General features: G+C 45.8%; 1 protein-coding gene across 7 annotated transcripts in view; it reads right to left on the bottom strand.

Annotated features, from left to right (window-relative positions):
* Window positions 1–15,274, bottom strand: part of CDHR2 (cadherin related family member 2) — a 59,134-nt gene that overhangs the window by 22,586 nt on the left and 21,274 nt on the right. For 2 of the 7 annotated variants that reach the window (XM_081499147.1, XM_081499146.1), the window contains 5 exons: window positions 7,401–7,467; window positions 7,057–7,128; window positions 2,718–2,857; window positions 2,554–2,607; window positions 1,189–1,278 (listed from right to left, as the gene is read on the bottom strand). In XM_081499147.1, the coding sequence (XP_081355273.1) occupies window positions 1,189–1,278; window positions 2,554–2,607; window positions 2,718–2,857; window positions 7,057–7,128; window positions 7,401–7,452 (408 nt within the window). In that variant the 5' untranslated portion in view covers window positions 7,453–7,467. Of the gene's footprint in view, window positions 1–1,188; window positions 1,279–2,553; window positions 2,608–2,717; window positions 2,858–3,216; window positions 3,296–7,056; window positions 7,129–7,400; window positions 7,468–8,614; window positions 8,861–9,248; window positions 9,443–15,274 lie in introns of those variants that run through there. The other 5 variants (XM_081499148.1, XM_081499143.1, XM_081499149.1 and 2 more) reach the window with 5 other exon arrangements.

The raw sequence follows: 15,274 nt of genomic DNA, 5'->3' as shown, positions 1-15,274 counted from the left end.
CCATCTGTTTAATGTTTTGTTCATTAGTGTCTGTGATCTTCACTACAATGCGAGCTACTGAGGGTGGCAACCAAGTCTATCATCTCCGGATATCTTCAGCACCAAGGACAGTGCCAGACACATAGTAGGCATTCAATCAGAGCCTGTTGAAGGTCTGTCTGGACCTCACCAGCCTCTTGTCTGGCCTGGAGGGTAGGGCACACCTCTCAGGTCTTTGAATCCACACGGTAATGAAGATTCAGGAGTGGTGTGTTTCCTGCTTGCGGACCACTGGAGAACCTCCTCCCTGCCCATGGAGTTCAAGTCAGGCTGTCACCCTTGCTAAAGGGGAAGGCCCATGATGCAGACTTTGACAACTGGAGCATTCCACACCCCTCAACTGATGGGCATGCATGCATGCTGGGTCGCTTCAGTCATGTCCAACTCTTTGTGACCCCGTGGACTGTAGCCCAACAGGCTCCTCTGTCCACAGGATTTTCCAGGCAAGAATACTAGAGTTGGTTGCCATTTCCTTCTCCAGGGGATCTTCCCGACCCAGAGATCAAACCTGTGTCTCTTATGTCTCCTGCATTACAGGCGGATTCTTTACCACTAGAGCCACCTGGGAAGCCCAATAAACAATGGCGGCACATGCACATGGCCCAAAATGGGTCAATAAGAGTCAGCCCTGGGGTATTGGTTGGGACCACTGAGAAAGAGACAGTCTGTGTTGCAATTTGAAGCCAGTGGGATATGAGCCTGGAGCTGCTGGGGGACACTTTCATCATCACCATGAGGGAGAACTTCTCCCCCAACCCCAGGATGAAGGCAACAAGAGTCACGAGGTGCAAGGTGGAGAGAAATCTCTTCTTGATGACATGGCTTGAGTGCCTGGATCCAGCCATGTTTGAAGCCAGATATACCATTCAAATGTTCAGATACATGAGAAAATCAATTTCTTCCTCTCCACCTGGGATGATTATAACTTAAAGAACTCCAATCCAGTGTGATGGATTGAAAAATGTTGCTGTAACTATTGTACGTGGGGTTACATGCAACCCCCTGAATTTGGTTCCTGCAGCTGCCCTTTCTAGGAGGCACTCTTCCCAATCCTGGATGACCTGCTGACTGTCTCTGATCCTTCCCACCCTGAGAAGATTTGTGGGATGCCTGCATTCTACACACCCACCCTGGTGAGGCAGGTGTTACCTCGCTGACGTTGGTGGAGAAGCCTGTGTTCTGGAAAACGGGCGCATTGTCATTTCTGTCCTCTACGATCACCCGCATTTCCTTCTGCACCTGCAGGTGAGAAAGCCCAGGTGAGCCCAGAAAACGTGGGAGTTTGAGAAAACAAAGTCAGGAGTGCCTGAACAGGAATGCAAGTTGGCATAGCTTCTCAGGAGAACAATCAGGCAGTGTCTGGGGTGACTCTTTATTTGATACCATTTCAAATGCCAGAAAAGTTGCAAGTACAGAACAAAGAACTCCTAATACTCTTCATGCAGATTTACCTCTTATTTAGTTTCTCTCTCTCTCTTTCCATGTTTGCTGAACCACTGGAGAGTATGTTAGGTCATTTAAGAAATCTAATACATAGCAGTCTTATTACAAGAATGTTCCTTTTAGCTTTGTTAGCCACAGAAGAAAGCTGTGAAACTTTCTCAAACTAAGTGTTGAGGAGAACAGCTAAGCACCATGGTACTTCCCCACACTGGGCTATAGACATACAGGAAATGGGAGACTTGTGTGCAGATTCAGAAAGGCTCCAAAGCTGATTGTTGAGTGGACAAGTCAGTTCAAGACCATACAGGCAGTAGGATTCCATTTGGGTTTAAGAAAATACACCAAAAACTACAATCTTTCTTCCATGGATGCATATATGTATGCCAATGCTTAGAAAGGGATAAAAAACATAGTGATGGTGGATACTTTAGTTGGGAGTGGGTTGGGAAGGGCTGCCCAAGAGGGCTTGAGCTTTATCTGAACTTTTAAAAATGCTTGCAGAGAGAAAGTACTTATGAATATCCAAGTCATCTTTTAAAGTGTAGGTTTTAAGGAATAGGTCATAAAAAGAAAACCCCCAACTTTCACAGACACAAGACGTAGCTGTATAAGCATGTTATTGAGAAACAGGAACACTGAGACCAGCCCATTAGTCAAAGGAGCTGAAAATGTTGATCTCAGTGGAGAGAAGGTAGGGAGTTATTTGGCATCTGTTTTCTTATTAATATATGTATTAATATGAATTAATAATGCAATTCATGATAAGAGTAGATATACAAATATACAAATAGCATATCTACAAACAGTAGATATGCAAAATAGATACACCATATATGTGTATAAACATATGCATATAATTAAAACAGATTAATAGTAAATACTAAAATCTTGGTAATACTGTATGATGAAAAATGGACAAGTATAATTTTGATAAAAATAAACATTCAATTTTTTTTTGTTAACTGAGGCTCGCCCTGCTTATCTGAGGTCGGGACACCATTAGCCGTGGACCCTCAGTCCCCTGTTCTCCGATCCCGGGACCATCACCCATCCCTCCCCCTGCTGACTCACTGGATTGTTGTGACTGTCGCTCACGGAGATGTTGATGGCGAACCAGTAGTGTGTCTGCAGTGGGCAGAGAGACAGGGACCAAGGTGAGCTCTGTTCGGATGTCCACCAAGGCCCTCCCCACCTCCCCACCCCTCACAAGGCCTTCCCAAGTTGCTTTCCTTTACCTCATAGTCCAGAAGGCTGGCCAGCTTCACTTCCCCAGTATTTGAGGTGACATTAAAGAAGTAGGCATTGGAGCCACTAATCCCATATTTCAGAGTGTCATTGTCTCGGTCCTGAGCTACCAACCAGAAGGCCTCAGCACCTGGAGACAGGACAGAGAATACCCAGGGTCCACGGCCACCTATTTCAATGCTGGCCTGTCCAAGCTGCCCACGAGGCCTGCAGGTACATTTAACTTCTTTTAAAATTAGGAGGGCCAAGACATCAATGGATGTCTATCAATGGATGAATGGATAAAGATGTGGTATATATATATATATGAGTATGTGTATATTTTGTACATTTTGTACAAAATGGAATATTTTCAGCCATAAAAAAAAAAGAATGAAAAAAAAAAAAAGAGTGAAGTCTTGCCATTTGCAACAACATAGATGGACCTAGAGGGCATTCAGCTAAGAGAAATAAGTCGGAGAAAGACAAATATTGTATGATCTCACTCACATGCAGGATCTGAAAACAGAAATCCAAGTTCACTGATTCAGAGAGCAGATTGGTGGTTCCCAGACGTGGGGTGAGGAGACTGAGCAATGGGTGAAGAGGGTCAAAAGGTACAAATTTTCAGTTATAAAATAAATAAATCCTGGGGATATAATGTACAGCATGGTGACTATAGTTAATAATACTGTATTGGGTATTCAAAAGTTGCTGAGAGAGTAGGTCTTAAAAGTTCTCACAGCAAGGGAAAAATATTCTGTAACTATGTGTGGTAACAGATATTAGCTAGACTTATTGTGGTAATTACTTTGAAACATATACAAATATATCAATATGTTGTACACCTGAAGCTAATATCACGTTGTATGTCAATTATATCTTGATCTTTTTAATTACAGAAAAGGCCCACAAAGGCAAAAGTGCTAGAATGATGACATGATTATGGGCTCAGCCCGCAGCCTGAGTGCCCCAGAGAACCAGCCTGCTCCCTCCTGCCCATGATGGCCCTTCAGGGACAGTCTGGGCAACACACGTAGAGCCTGCTCTTCTTTGATCAGTCTTGCCTCTTCCAGAAACTCCTTGGAAAACTGTCTCTCCCCACCCAGGCCCTCTCCTCCAGGAAGACCATCGGGCTAGAAAAATGTTGGTGTCTACGTTGTGTTTCCTCTGCTGTGAGACACACCATCAATTTAATGCATGCTGGGATGAGGGTGGGGAGCCACTCTGTGTTAAGCGACTATCTCAAATATAAGATACATCCTGACTCAGAAATGTCAAGGTGTAAACTGATACGGCTCTCATACTCAAGGAAATATGGGAGGTGAGTGGGTGTGTGTAAATCTTTGTCTGTACAAGTGTCCATGGTCACAGAAAGATGGATCAGGGAGAAAATGCTTTTTTAAAAGTGTCTGGAAAAGGTTAAATGTAACAAATAATAAGAGCTACAGAAGTAAAAGACATATATTAGGTCTCTGTCACTAAACCCAAATTCTATATTTAAAATACAATGTATTTTAAAAAGTCTGGAAAAAAAAAAAGTCTGCCTGACAAAACTAAACTATTAAACAGGGTTAGTGTCAGGAAAACAGGTCTTACACAGGATGGAGAGTGACTAGAAGGGGAGAGAGGGGGTTGAGGTGTAGGTGTTCCTGGAGGTAGGAATGAAAGTGGCTCAGTCGTGTCTGACTCTTTGCGACCCCATGGACTGTAGCCTGTCAGGTTCCTCTGTCCATGGGGATTCTCCAGGCAAGAATACTGGGGTGGGTTGACGTTCCCTTCTCCAGGGAATCTTCCCAACACAGGGATCGAACCCAGGTCTCCCGCATTGCAGGCAGATTCTTTACCATCTGAGCCACCAGGAAGTTACATGTGGTAATTCAGTGTACTTCCCTGTACATTTACATATATTATACTTCAAAATAAAAGGTCTAAATAACATTTTTTTAAAACCTGACTGAAAATGCTTTCTTATCCTTTGAGAGCCATGGAATTCATTTCAGAAAGGAAAAAATTGCCCTTTGGTTTAAGAAAGCCCAGAGAGGGGCCCCGGGGTTATAGAAGAAAAGACCCTTGGACTTCCCTGGGGGTAGAGTGGATAAGAATCTGCCTGCCAATGAAGGGGACACGGGTTTGATCCTTGGCCCGGGAAGAGTCCGCACTCCACGGAGCAGCTAAGCTTGTAAGCCACAACTATTGAGGTGGTCTGCTGCAAATACTGCAGCCTGTGTGCCCAGAGCCTGTGCTCCGCAACAAGAGAAGCTCCACAGTGAGAAGCCTGAACACCACAATGAAGACTAGCCCACTCTGGCCTCAACTAGAGAAAGCCTGCATGCAGCAATGAAGACCCAGCACAAGCAAAATATATAAATAAGTAAATTAAATATTAAAAAAAGACGCTGATTTGGTCTGGCCGATATCATACTTGATTTTAAAGGGTTACCCAAGAGAATGGAGATCATGAGGGCATTTGGATGACATGTATTTGTGACATTTGTTTGGAAGAGTGTGTGTGAGTGTCTGTGTTTGTGTTTATCCATGACTAAACAGCTATGAATACGTATGTAAAATATCATTAACATTGCATATACTGCTTCTCTGTTGCATTCATAGATATCAAATAGTTTAACCTCAGCCCAGTCCTCCAGGGAGGATTATGCCATCTCGGGATGTAATGAGACTATCACCTCCCTCATCTTGGGCTCTAAATCTTTATTACTATAACCCTTATGCTATCCTGACAACCACATGCAAATGGATGTAGCCTTTGTGGCTGCAAAGCCCATCGCCCACCCTTTCTTCATGTACCCAGACCTGGGCTTCTGGATCCCAAGGCAGACTCTGGATTTCAGCTTCCTTGATGCCACTTCTCGTGTCATCTGGTAGGTTTAGATATCTGACACTGCAACAAAGACTAAATTGTTCCCCAGTGTTCACAACCCCCTTTTCTCTCAGACGAATAGAACCCCAGATTTTGAGCTGGGCACACGGTTAACTAAAATAACAAAGCCCTCTTTTCTCCAGTTGCCTTTCAGCTAGGACATGAAGCTAAGTTCTGGCCAATGAGATGTGAGCAGAAGTAACGTGTGTGAAATCTGGAGCCCTGTCCTTAGGAGAAAGAAGTGAGCCTTCTTGGCCCTTTCCTCCCCCAAGTTCTCACTGGAATAGGGTGTGACACTAGCCGTCTGGGACCCTGTGGATGAAGTCCATGCCACAGGGGAGGCAGAACCTAGAAATGGAAGGAAGGTCCCTAACACCCAAAGCAAAGAGCAAGAACCAGCTTGACTGAACAGAGCCTCCAACAGCCCTGAACTTACTGCTCTAGGAGACTATGTAAGAGAATAGCAAACCTTGCCCTTGTTTATACTTCTATTATTTGGGGTCTGTTATGTGCAGCTAGGGCTTCCCTGGTGGCTCAGACAGTAAAGAATTTGCCTGCAGTGCAGGAGACCTGGGTTTGATCCCTCGATTGGGAGGGTCCCCTGGAGAAGGGAATGGCTACTCACTCCAGTATTCTTGCCTGGAGAATTCCATGGACAGAGGAGCCTGGGGGGCTGCAGTCATGGATCACAAAGAGTCATACACGACTGAGCGACTAACACTTTCTGCGCAGCTGACCCTATATCCCAGTGAATACAGCCATCTATCATTTCAGCTTCTTCAACTCCCATCCTGCCTGCTGGGAATTTGGCATCCAGTCCAGGTGGCTTCATCCAAAACAATGGTTTGTGAACGTCATTCACTCCTGTGTGCTGCCAAGATCTTTACTACCAACCATGTCTCATTATTTATGACCCTTCTTTTAACTGACTTACTATTTTATGTAAATACATTTATTTTAGAAGCAAACTTTAGAGTGTTACTGTACGTGGAAAACCTGTCTCACTCGACACAGATGGAAGGTAACTCTACAAAGACAACAAAAGCAAAGCAAAGGTGTCGACTTCTGGTGAGACGTGTCCGTGAAAGGCTATGAGCCTCAAGTCTGCTCTCTGTCTGTTTAAGAAAAAAAAAAAATAGCAAGGGATGGAGGGAGATGAGCAAGTGAGAGAGACAGAAGAAAAATAATGGTACCAAATGGATACTTTCTCCCTGGGAAAATCAGAAAGCCTGAAAGAGATGGGAAACAGGAGGGATGTTCTCTTGGGGTGGGTCTTAATTATTTGATGCTGTGTGAGGGTCTTTGACCAAAAAGCTGAAAAGGAGAAATTTCTGGAACAAACTCCCTTCAGGCCATCTTTGCCCCATGCCTGTGGAGCTGCAGGAACAGGGAGCAAGCCCACAGGGGACCCCTGGGCCCTCTTATGGGTAAGGGTTTGGCACGATCTGGGCACAGGGACTTGTACTTACCTACTGGCAGGTCTTCGGGCAGGCTCACTATCGACATGTTGGACGCGAACATTGGGGCTGTATTGGCTGCCACTGCAGGGACACAGCGTGTGGGAACATCTGAACACCTCTGGAAAGACTGAACCCCATCTACCCCATGGGAGCCCATACCAGTCCCATTGGCCAGCCTTCAGCCCAGCTCACCTGTCTGGGGCTGGATTCCTCCCCAGGCTTCCCCAGGACAACCAAGCATAGAGCTGGGCCATAGGAGCTAGCTTTTTGCTGATGGAGCAGCAGCCCACCCTTCTAGAGGGTTCTGCTGAGGCCCCCCAGGTTAGTGCTTATGGGAGAGTGGAGGTACCTACCGGACACCACAAGGGGAGGAAGCAAGAGGCAGGACAGCCACAGCCACCCCATCACGTCTGGAGGGACCTGCGGGAAGAGAGATCAGGAAAGGGGCACCTGAAGCTAGGCCTGCCTCCTCTGGTGGAACCTTGTTTGTGGGTCCACCCCTGGCCCACTCACCACCATCACTCAAGGTTCTCCCCCAGACCCCTATCAAATTCTGCCCATTTGCCAGATGTGCCCCGGGAGGGGAAGGAGGGTGGGGGGTAGTGGCATGAGAGGGAGGGGCAGGGTAGCAGAGCCTGGTCTAGAGCTTCAGCCTGAGACTGAGCCTGAACTTGACCCCAGAGTTCAGTGCCCACTGTGTAGCAGCCATGGCCCCAGGTATATTGGATGCATAATCTCCTAATTCCTACAATGACAAAGTGACTGCTAAAGAACCAAGTCTGAGAGAGTAGGGGGCTTGCCTGAGACCACACAGAGTCAATGTCAAGACCATGCTCTGAACACAGGTCTTTTGGACTCCAGAATCCATTCCCTCAACCACTACGCTGCCCTGCCTATTTGAAGTGTCCAAGCTAATGGTGTCCTTCAAAATCAGGGGCCTAGAGAGGGACTGTGACTTGTCCAGGACCATCCAGAGACTCTATGGGTGGGCAGGGTCCTTTGTCCTACTTGCTGACACAATAAATAGCTGCCTTGGCATCCTTTCTCAAAGTGTGCTTCATAGAACCCCAGCCTTGGAAGATGCCCCATAGCAGAAGGGTTCCCTGGTCAAGTCAGTATGGGAAGGACTCTGTTCCTCTTGCTGACTGAGAGCTGGGCAGGGACCATTGGAAGACCCAGCCTGGCCCAGTCTTCCTGGTCGTGTTACGTTGCAAGCTGTCCTTCATCCAGAAAGAGGGAGACTTGGATTCACTGTCATCAAGAGATGCCTGAAGCACCAAGTTTCTTTCATCCCAAAAGATGATGGATACCAAAGCCAAGGGAGAGCAAGGTAGTTCCACAGATGTTTCTTGCTCTCTGTCAAGAAAGTGTGCTGCATGCCTGCATCTGTGTAATTATTCCATAAAACTGGACATTGTACTGTACAGCCTTTTGTGCCTTTTGAATTGTATGCTAAGTGAATATGTGAACTTTTCCAAAGATAAACTGAAGCTGTAAAGTGCACAAAACTATGGCTGATTCATGCTGATGTTTGGTAGAAACCAATGCAATACTGTAAAACAATTACCCTTCAATTAAACATAAATGCGAGCGTGTGTGCTAAGTCACTTCAGTCGTGTCTGACTCTTTGTGACCCCGTGGACTGTGGCCTGCCAGGCTCCTCTGTCCATGGGGGTTCTCCAGGCAAGAATACTGGAGTGGGTTGCTGTGCCCTCCTCCAGGGGATCTTCCCAACCCAGGGGTCAAACCCACATCTCTTGCATCTCTTGCATTGTCGGGAGGGTTCTTTACCATTAGGGCCAACTGGGAAGCCCTAAAAATAAATAAATAAATAAAAATAAAGGTACACAAAAGAACACAGGCATTGTCAGTCACCCTAACTGGGTCCCAGGCAGCTCCCTGTCCTGCCCCAGTGCGGCTCAGGCCAGTGGCCTGCCATTTTCCAGAGGAGCCTGGCTCCAAAGCTCTGGGAGAACTAAGAGGGAGGAACCCCAACCCACAGTGGGCTCCATATGACGGGCCCTCCGTGAGGGGCAGAATGGCTTCCAGAGCCGAACCTTGACCAGAAACCAGAAGTCCTCTCCCTCGAACCACCCAACCCTCCTTCTGAGTTCCCACCCCAGGGACACCCACTTCCCCATCACCCTTGACGCCCCCTCTCCTGAATGCCCTGCATTCAATCCACTTCCTGCATCTCTTACATTTATTCTCCATCCTACCGCAGGCTTCTCTCCCCGGCTCAGCCCTCCTCAAGGGCTCTTCCTCTTCCTTCTCTTTAATCCAGTCCTCTCAACCAAAATTATCCCTCTTCACTTCCTCTAATCACCTCCCTCCCCTGCTCCAAACCTTACAAGGGCTCCTTTTGCCAAACTGCCAAAAAGGCTTCACAGGGACCACCACACCCTGAGCACTGCCACCACTGCCCGACCCCACCCTCCGCCCCCAGCTTCCTCTCTAACCATGCCCTGCCTCCCTCCCTCACACCTCTCTCTGCACAGACCACTCCACTTTCCCTCACTCTGCATATGAAGTGTCCTCTTTCTGGACTGCCCTTCCTCTTCTTACTGCCTGGTCCTCCCTGGTGAGCAGTTCCAAGGTTATGTTCCATGCCGACACTCCTGCAATGTTCCAGGGAGGAGCTGAATTCCTGTGCCAGCCCAGAGACCTCACGAGGTGCTGCTAAGATCCCAGCCTGAACTCTGTGGCTCTCAGGGCCCATTATCTTTTTGCAGATCAGCCTCTCCCTTTCAGACCAGGAGAGATGTGAAGGCAAGGTCCAGGTCTGATTCATCTCTCTGATCCCAGGACTGAGCCCAGAGCAAGCTCAGGGGGCATTTCTGAATTGAATGAATGAGTGTGCCAATGAATCACTGTAAACCCAGTGGCCTGACATGGAACACATCTGAGTGAAGGGGCCAGGTGTGAAAGGTAAGCACATAGGCTAGAGAGCTTGGGTGCAAATTCAATGTAACATTGGGCAAGTAACTTAACCTTTCTGGGCCTTAGCTCCCCCATCTGTAAACTGGGAATAATAATAGCACCTACAGTACAGGGTCTGTGGGAGGCTTCTATTGTGCCTGGCTCAAAGTAAGTGAACCAAAAACATCAGCAATTTTTTTATTATTATTATCATGGAGGAATAAAGGCACACTCCATATTCTGCCCTGGCCAGCCTTGGTCAGTTCATAAGCCCCTCTCCATCAATAGCCCTGAGACGGCCAGAGGGACCCTGGCTCCCATCTGGCCACTATCTTCTGGGCTTGGCTTGCTGCAAACTGCCATGAAGTTCCAGCCTGAGCCTTCCCCCTTTAACTCAGAGTTATCTTTGCCCCCACTTTGCCCAGACCTGCTGAGGCATTGACAGGGCTGGTAATTTTAAATATCTGCTAACAGGACTTCCTGAGTGGTCCAGTGGTAAAAAGTCCACCTGCCAATGCAGGGGACACTGGTTCAATCCCTGGTCTTGGAAGATCCCACATGTTGCAGAGCAATTAAGTCCATGTGTCAGAACTACTGAGACTGTGCTTTAGAGCCCATGTTCCACAACAAGAGAAGCTATCACAATGAGAAGCCAGTGCACCGCAACAAAGATTAGCCCCTGCTCTCCACAACTAGAGAAAGCCCACGCAGCAACGAAGACCCAATGCAGCCAAAAATTAATTAATTAGTTAATAAAAGAAAGAGAGAGAGAACCTACCTTCCAAAGCAGGGCACATGGGTTCACTCTCTGACTGGGGAACTAAGACCACATGCAGTGGGGCAACTGAGCCCGTGTAGTCTGGAGCCCACATGCCACAACAGAGAGCCCATTCACCACAAGGAAAGATCTTACATACCTCTACAAAGATCCCACGTGCCACAACTAAGACCCGACACAGCCACATGAAAAAAAAAAAGCTGACATTCCGGTGCACCTACTACGTGCTGAGTACCCTGATCTATCCATTCATTCCGCTAGCAAATACTTACTGGCTGTTCCAGATCCACTATGTGCCAGACCTTGTTCTCAGCACTGGGTATACAATGGTGAGTGTAACAGTCAAGCCTTCCCTGGTGGCTCAGATGGTAAGGAACTTGCCTGCAATGCAGGAGACCTGGGTTCGATCCCTGGGTTGGGAAGAACCCCTGGAGAAGGGAATGGCAACCCACTCCGATATTCTTGCCTGGAGAATTCCATGGACAGAGGAGACTGGTGGGCTACAGTCTTTTGGGTTACAAAGAGTTAGACAACTAACACTTTCAGTTTCGAACAAACAAGGAAAATATTGTCTAATTGTTTACTGCATTAAGTGCTATGAAGGAAGAGAATTTGGGCATTGTGAGGGTACAGTAAAGAGACACGACTTTAGGTGGTCTGGCAGATAAATTGGGCTGCAGACTTTTTAGCATTCCTCCTAGCAGTAGATGAGAACAGCTCCACTTGAATCTGATGCATTCATTGTGTTTTTATTTCCTGTATTTTATAATGCTTTGACATCTCAGAGGCCTTGCTGATCTGGGAGAGGCTGCCTGCCTCTCTTAGGGCCAGCTAATTCCTAGAAATAACAAATGACTTGCCTGCATATAAACCAACCAATTCAACGCCTGTACTCCCAACTGCCACCTTTATCAACTCACACACCAAGCCAATATTCCTGGTGCCTTAAATCTCCCCAGCGCCAGGTACTAGATGACTAAGGGTGACTCCTATGAGCTGCCAAAATTAGTCAAACTGTCCAATCTTGAGCCTATTCAGCTGCTTAACCTACAGCTTCCTTCCCATCTTCCTTCCCATGGAAAATGCAGAAAGGGCTCTGAGCCCTGCTCTCCCCTGGCCCCTCCTGCCTCCTGGCTAACCCTGGGGCTTCCCCATGTGGTCCAGGATCATGTGGCATCCCCTTTCCTCTAGGGAACAGTGAGTAATAAATTCTTCCTTCATTGGATTTAGCTTCTCCAGGTCATTACTCCATCATCTGCATAAATTAAAAATCTCAGGAAATTACCTGACAGTTCAATGGTTAGGACTCCAGTCCTTCACTGCCAAAGCCCTGGGTTCAATTCCTGCCCAGGGAACTAAATTGCCACAAGCCATGCAGCACAGCCAGGAAAAAAAGTCCCACAAGAATATACCATGGAAAAAAGACAGTCTGTTCAATAACCAGCACTGGGAAAATTGGATAGGTACATGTAAAAGAATTAAATTAGAAAATTCTCACACCATGTATATAAAGTAAACTCAAAATGGATTAAAGACCTAAATGCAAGACTGGAAACCATAAACCTCCTTGTAAAAAACATAGGCAGAACACTCTTTGACATTGCAGCAATATTTTTTGGATCTGTCTCCTAAAGTAAAGGAAACAAAAGCAAAAATAAACAAATGGGACCCAATTAAACTTAAAAGCTTTTGTACAGAAAAGGAAACCATTGACAAAAAGAAAAGACAACGTATGGAATAGGAGGAAATATTTGTAAATGATGTGACTGACGATGGCTTAGTATCCAAAATACATAAACAGTTCATACAACTTAATATAAAAAAACAATTAAAGAATGAGCAGAAGATGAGAATAGACATTTTTCCAAAGAAGACATACAGATGGCCAACAGGCACACGGAAAGATGTTTGGTGTTGAGCATCATCAGATTAACGCAAATTAAAGCCACAATGAGATATCACTTCACAACTGTCAGAACAGCTATCATCAAAAAGAACACAAATAACAAATGTTGATGAGAATGTGGAGAATAGGGAACCCTTGTACACTGTTGGTGGGAATGTAAATTGGTGCAACCATTATGAAGTACAGCATGGAGGTGTCTCAAAAAATTAAAAATAGAACTACCATATGATCCAGAAATTCTACTCCTGAGGATATATCTGAAAAAATGAACACTAATTTAAAAAGATAAATGCAACCCAATGTTCACAGCAGTATCACTTACAATCGCCAAAATATGGAAGCAACCTAACTGTCCATCGACAAACAACAAATGAATGAATAAAGAAGATGTGGTGTATGTATATATATGGAATAAAGAAGATGTGGCATATATATATATGGAATACTATTCCGCCATAAAAAAGAATGAAAATTTGCCATTTGCAATAACATGGGTGGACTTGGAGGGTATTGTACTAAGTGAAATGTCAGACAGAGAAAGACAAACTCTATATAATATAGAATTTATATAGAATTTTAAAAATAAAACAAACTAGTGAATATAACAAAAAAGAAACAGATACAGGGACAAAACTAGTGTTTACCAGTGGGGACAGGTAAGGAAGGGGAGGGGCAAGAAAAGGGTAGGGGATTAAGTACAAACTACTAGGTAGAAAATAAATAAGCTAAAAGGATATATTGTACAACACAGGGAATATAGCCAATATTTTGTAATAGCTGGAAATGGAATATAATCTTTAAAGATTATGAATCACTATGTTGTATACCTGAAACATATAATATTGTACAACAACTATATCTCAAAAAAAAAAAATCCTACATGTTTTATGATTAAGACATCTGGGCAGGTTCACTGACTGATCAATAGAATATTGATTCTATTTTGCCCGTTTCCAGACCCAGGTCCTATGATATTGGGAGTTTCCCCTTCCTGCCTCTTGGAACACCCACTCTTGGGACTCAGCGGCCATGCTGTATGGGATCCCAAGCAGCTCCTTGAAGAGGTTCATGTGGAGAGGAACCAAAGAGCCTAGTCCACAGGCCCTTTGAGCTCCAGCTGACAGGCAAAGCCCACCTACATAAGCAAGCCATGAATGTGAACCACCCTGAAATGGTCCCTCCACCTCCATGAGCCATCCCTGCTGAGCCCTGTCCAAATGGTAGATTCTTCAGCATAATAAATGACTGTGGTTGCTGTTTGCCAGTGAGCCTTGGTGTGGTTTGTTTTGCAGGAGTAGGTAATGGGTACACATCGGGTGGAGTCTCTGAGGAGGTGAAGGGTCAGCAGAGACCTGAGCGGTGAGACGAGATGTCGTGTGAGGAGTGGTGGAGGGAGGTTACTGTTAAACATGTTCAGTTCAACACCGTCCTTCCTCTTGAAACCCCACTAAAATGATGGTAAAGAGTTTAGAATTGGAATGAATTGATGAGAGATGATGACCTTATCAAGCTAATGATAGTTCAAACCAGAGTAAGGATAGGGGTAAGGAGCACCCACAGGCAGTGAAGTGAAAGTCACTTAGTCATGTCTGACTCTTTTCAACGCTATGGACTGGAGCCCGCCAGGCTCCTCTGTCCATGGAATTCTCTAGGCAAGAATACTGGAGTAGGGTGCCATTTCCTTCTCCAGGGGATCTTTCCAACCCAGGGATTGAACCCAGGTCTCCTGCATTACAGGTGGAGTCTTTACCATCTGAGCCACCAGGGAAGCCCAGGAAACAATCTCAAAACCACAACAAGCCTGCAGTATGGAAGGTTGGGACCCTCAGAAAGCAGAGGTGTGGAGTGGCCTGAAGGCAGGAAACTGGTTGCATAAGAAGCAATTAGATTCCAAATATTACTTCCTCATCCTCACCCTAGAGCACAAGGAGGCGGCTTCCTGGGGAGTTGAAATTAGACAGATCTGCATTCAGGGACCCTTGGCCTGGTGGAGATGGGGGGCACCATAGCAAGGCAGGGCGTTAAGTGAAAGAGCACACACTAAATGGTGACCCCCTCAGCCCCTTTCCCCCAGTCAGTCCCAAGAGCACTGACCAGTATGACCTCTCCCTCAACAGCCAGAAATAAAAATTAGAGAAAGCTGATCCACCTAAGAGAAAACCCCTACACATTCTGAAATGTGGGGCCTCTGTTGGATCCTTCTACATCCAGGAAGCAAGTCCTACCCGCAGGTCCCCAGTCAACTTTGTGGCGTCTCCTTCTTAGTTAAAGCCAGGGTGCTGTACTGAAAACTGCCATCTTTTCAGGAATTTTGTAAACTGATTGGGATTATGTTGCAGCTTGAAATCAGTAGGGATGGAAGTATTTACACCATGGAAACAAGCAAACACATCAAATTACGGAAACCCGCTGAGAAACCCGGACACCGAAAAACCGAAACCAAATCAAACAAAAATATGGAAATAAAGCATCCTGAAATGTGAAGTCAAGTGGGCCTTAGGAAGCATCACTATGAACAAAGTTAGTGGAGGTGATGGAATTCCAGTTGAGCTGTTTCAAATTCTAAAAGATGATGCTGTTAAAGTGCTTCACTGAATACGCTAGCAAATCTAGAAAACTCAGAA

The sequence above is a fragment of the Giraffa tippelskirchi genome, chromosome 6, assembly GCF_054371585.1.
Source record: "Giraffa tippelskirchi isolate mGirTip1 chromosome 6, T2T-mGirTip1v1.2.pri, whole genome shotgun sequence".
Taxonomy (NCBI): domain Eukaryota; kingdom Metazoa; phylum Chordata; class Mammalia; order Artiodactyla; family Giraffidae; genus Giraffa; species Giraffa tippelskirchi.
This window is presented reverse-complemented; position numbering and strand designations above follow the sequence as displayed.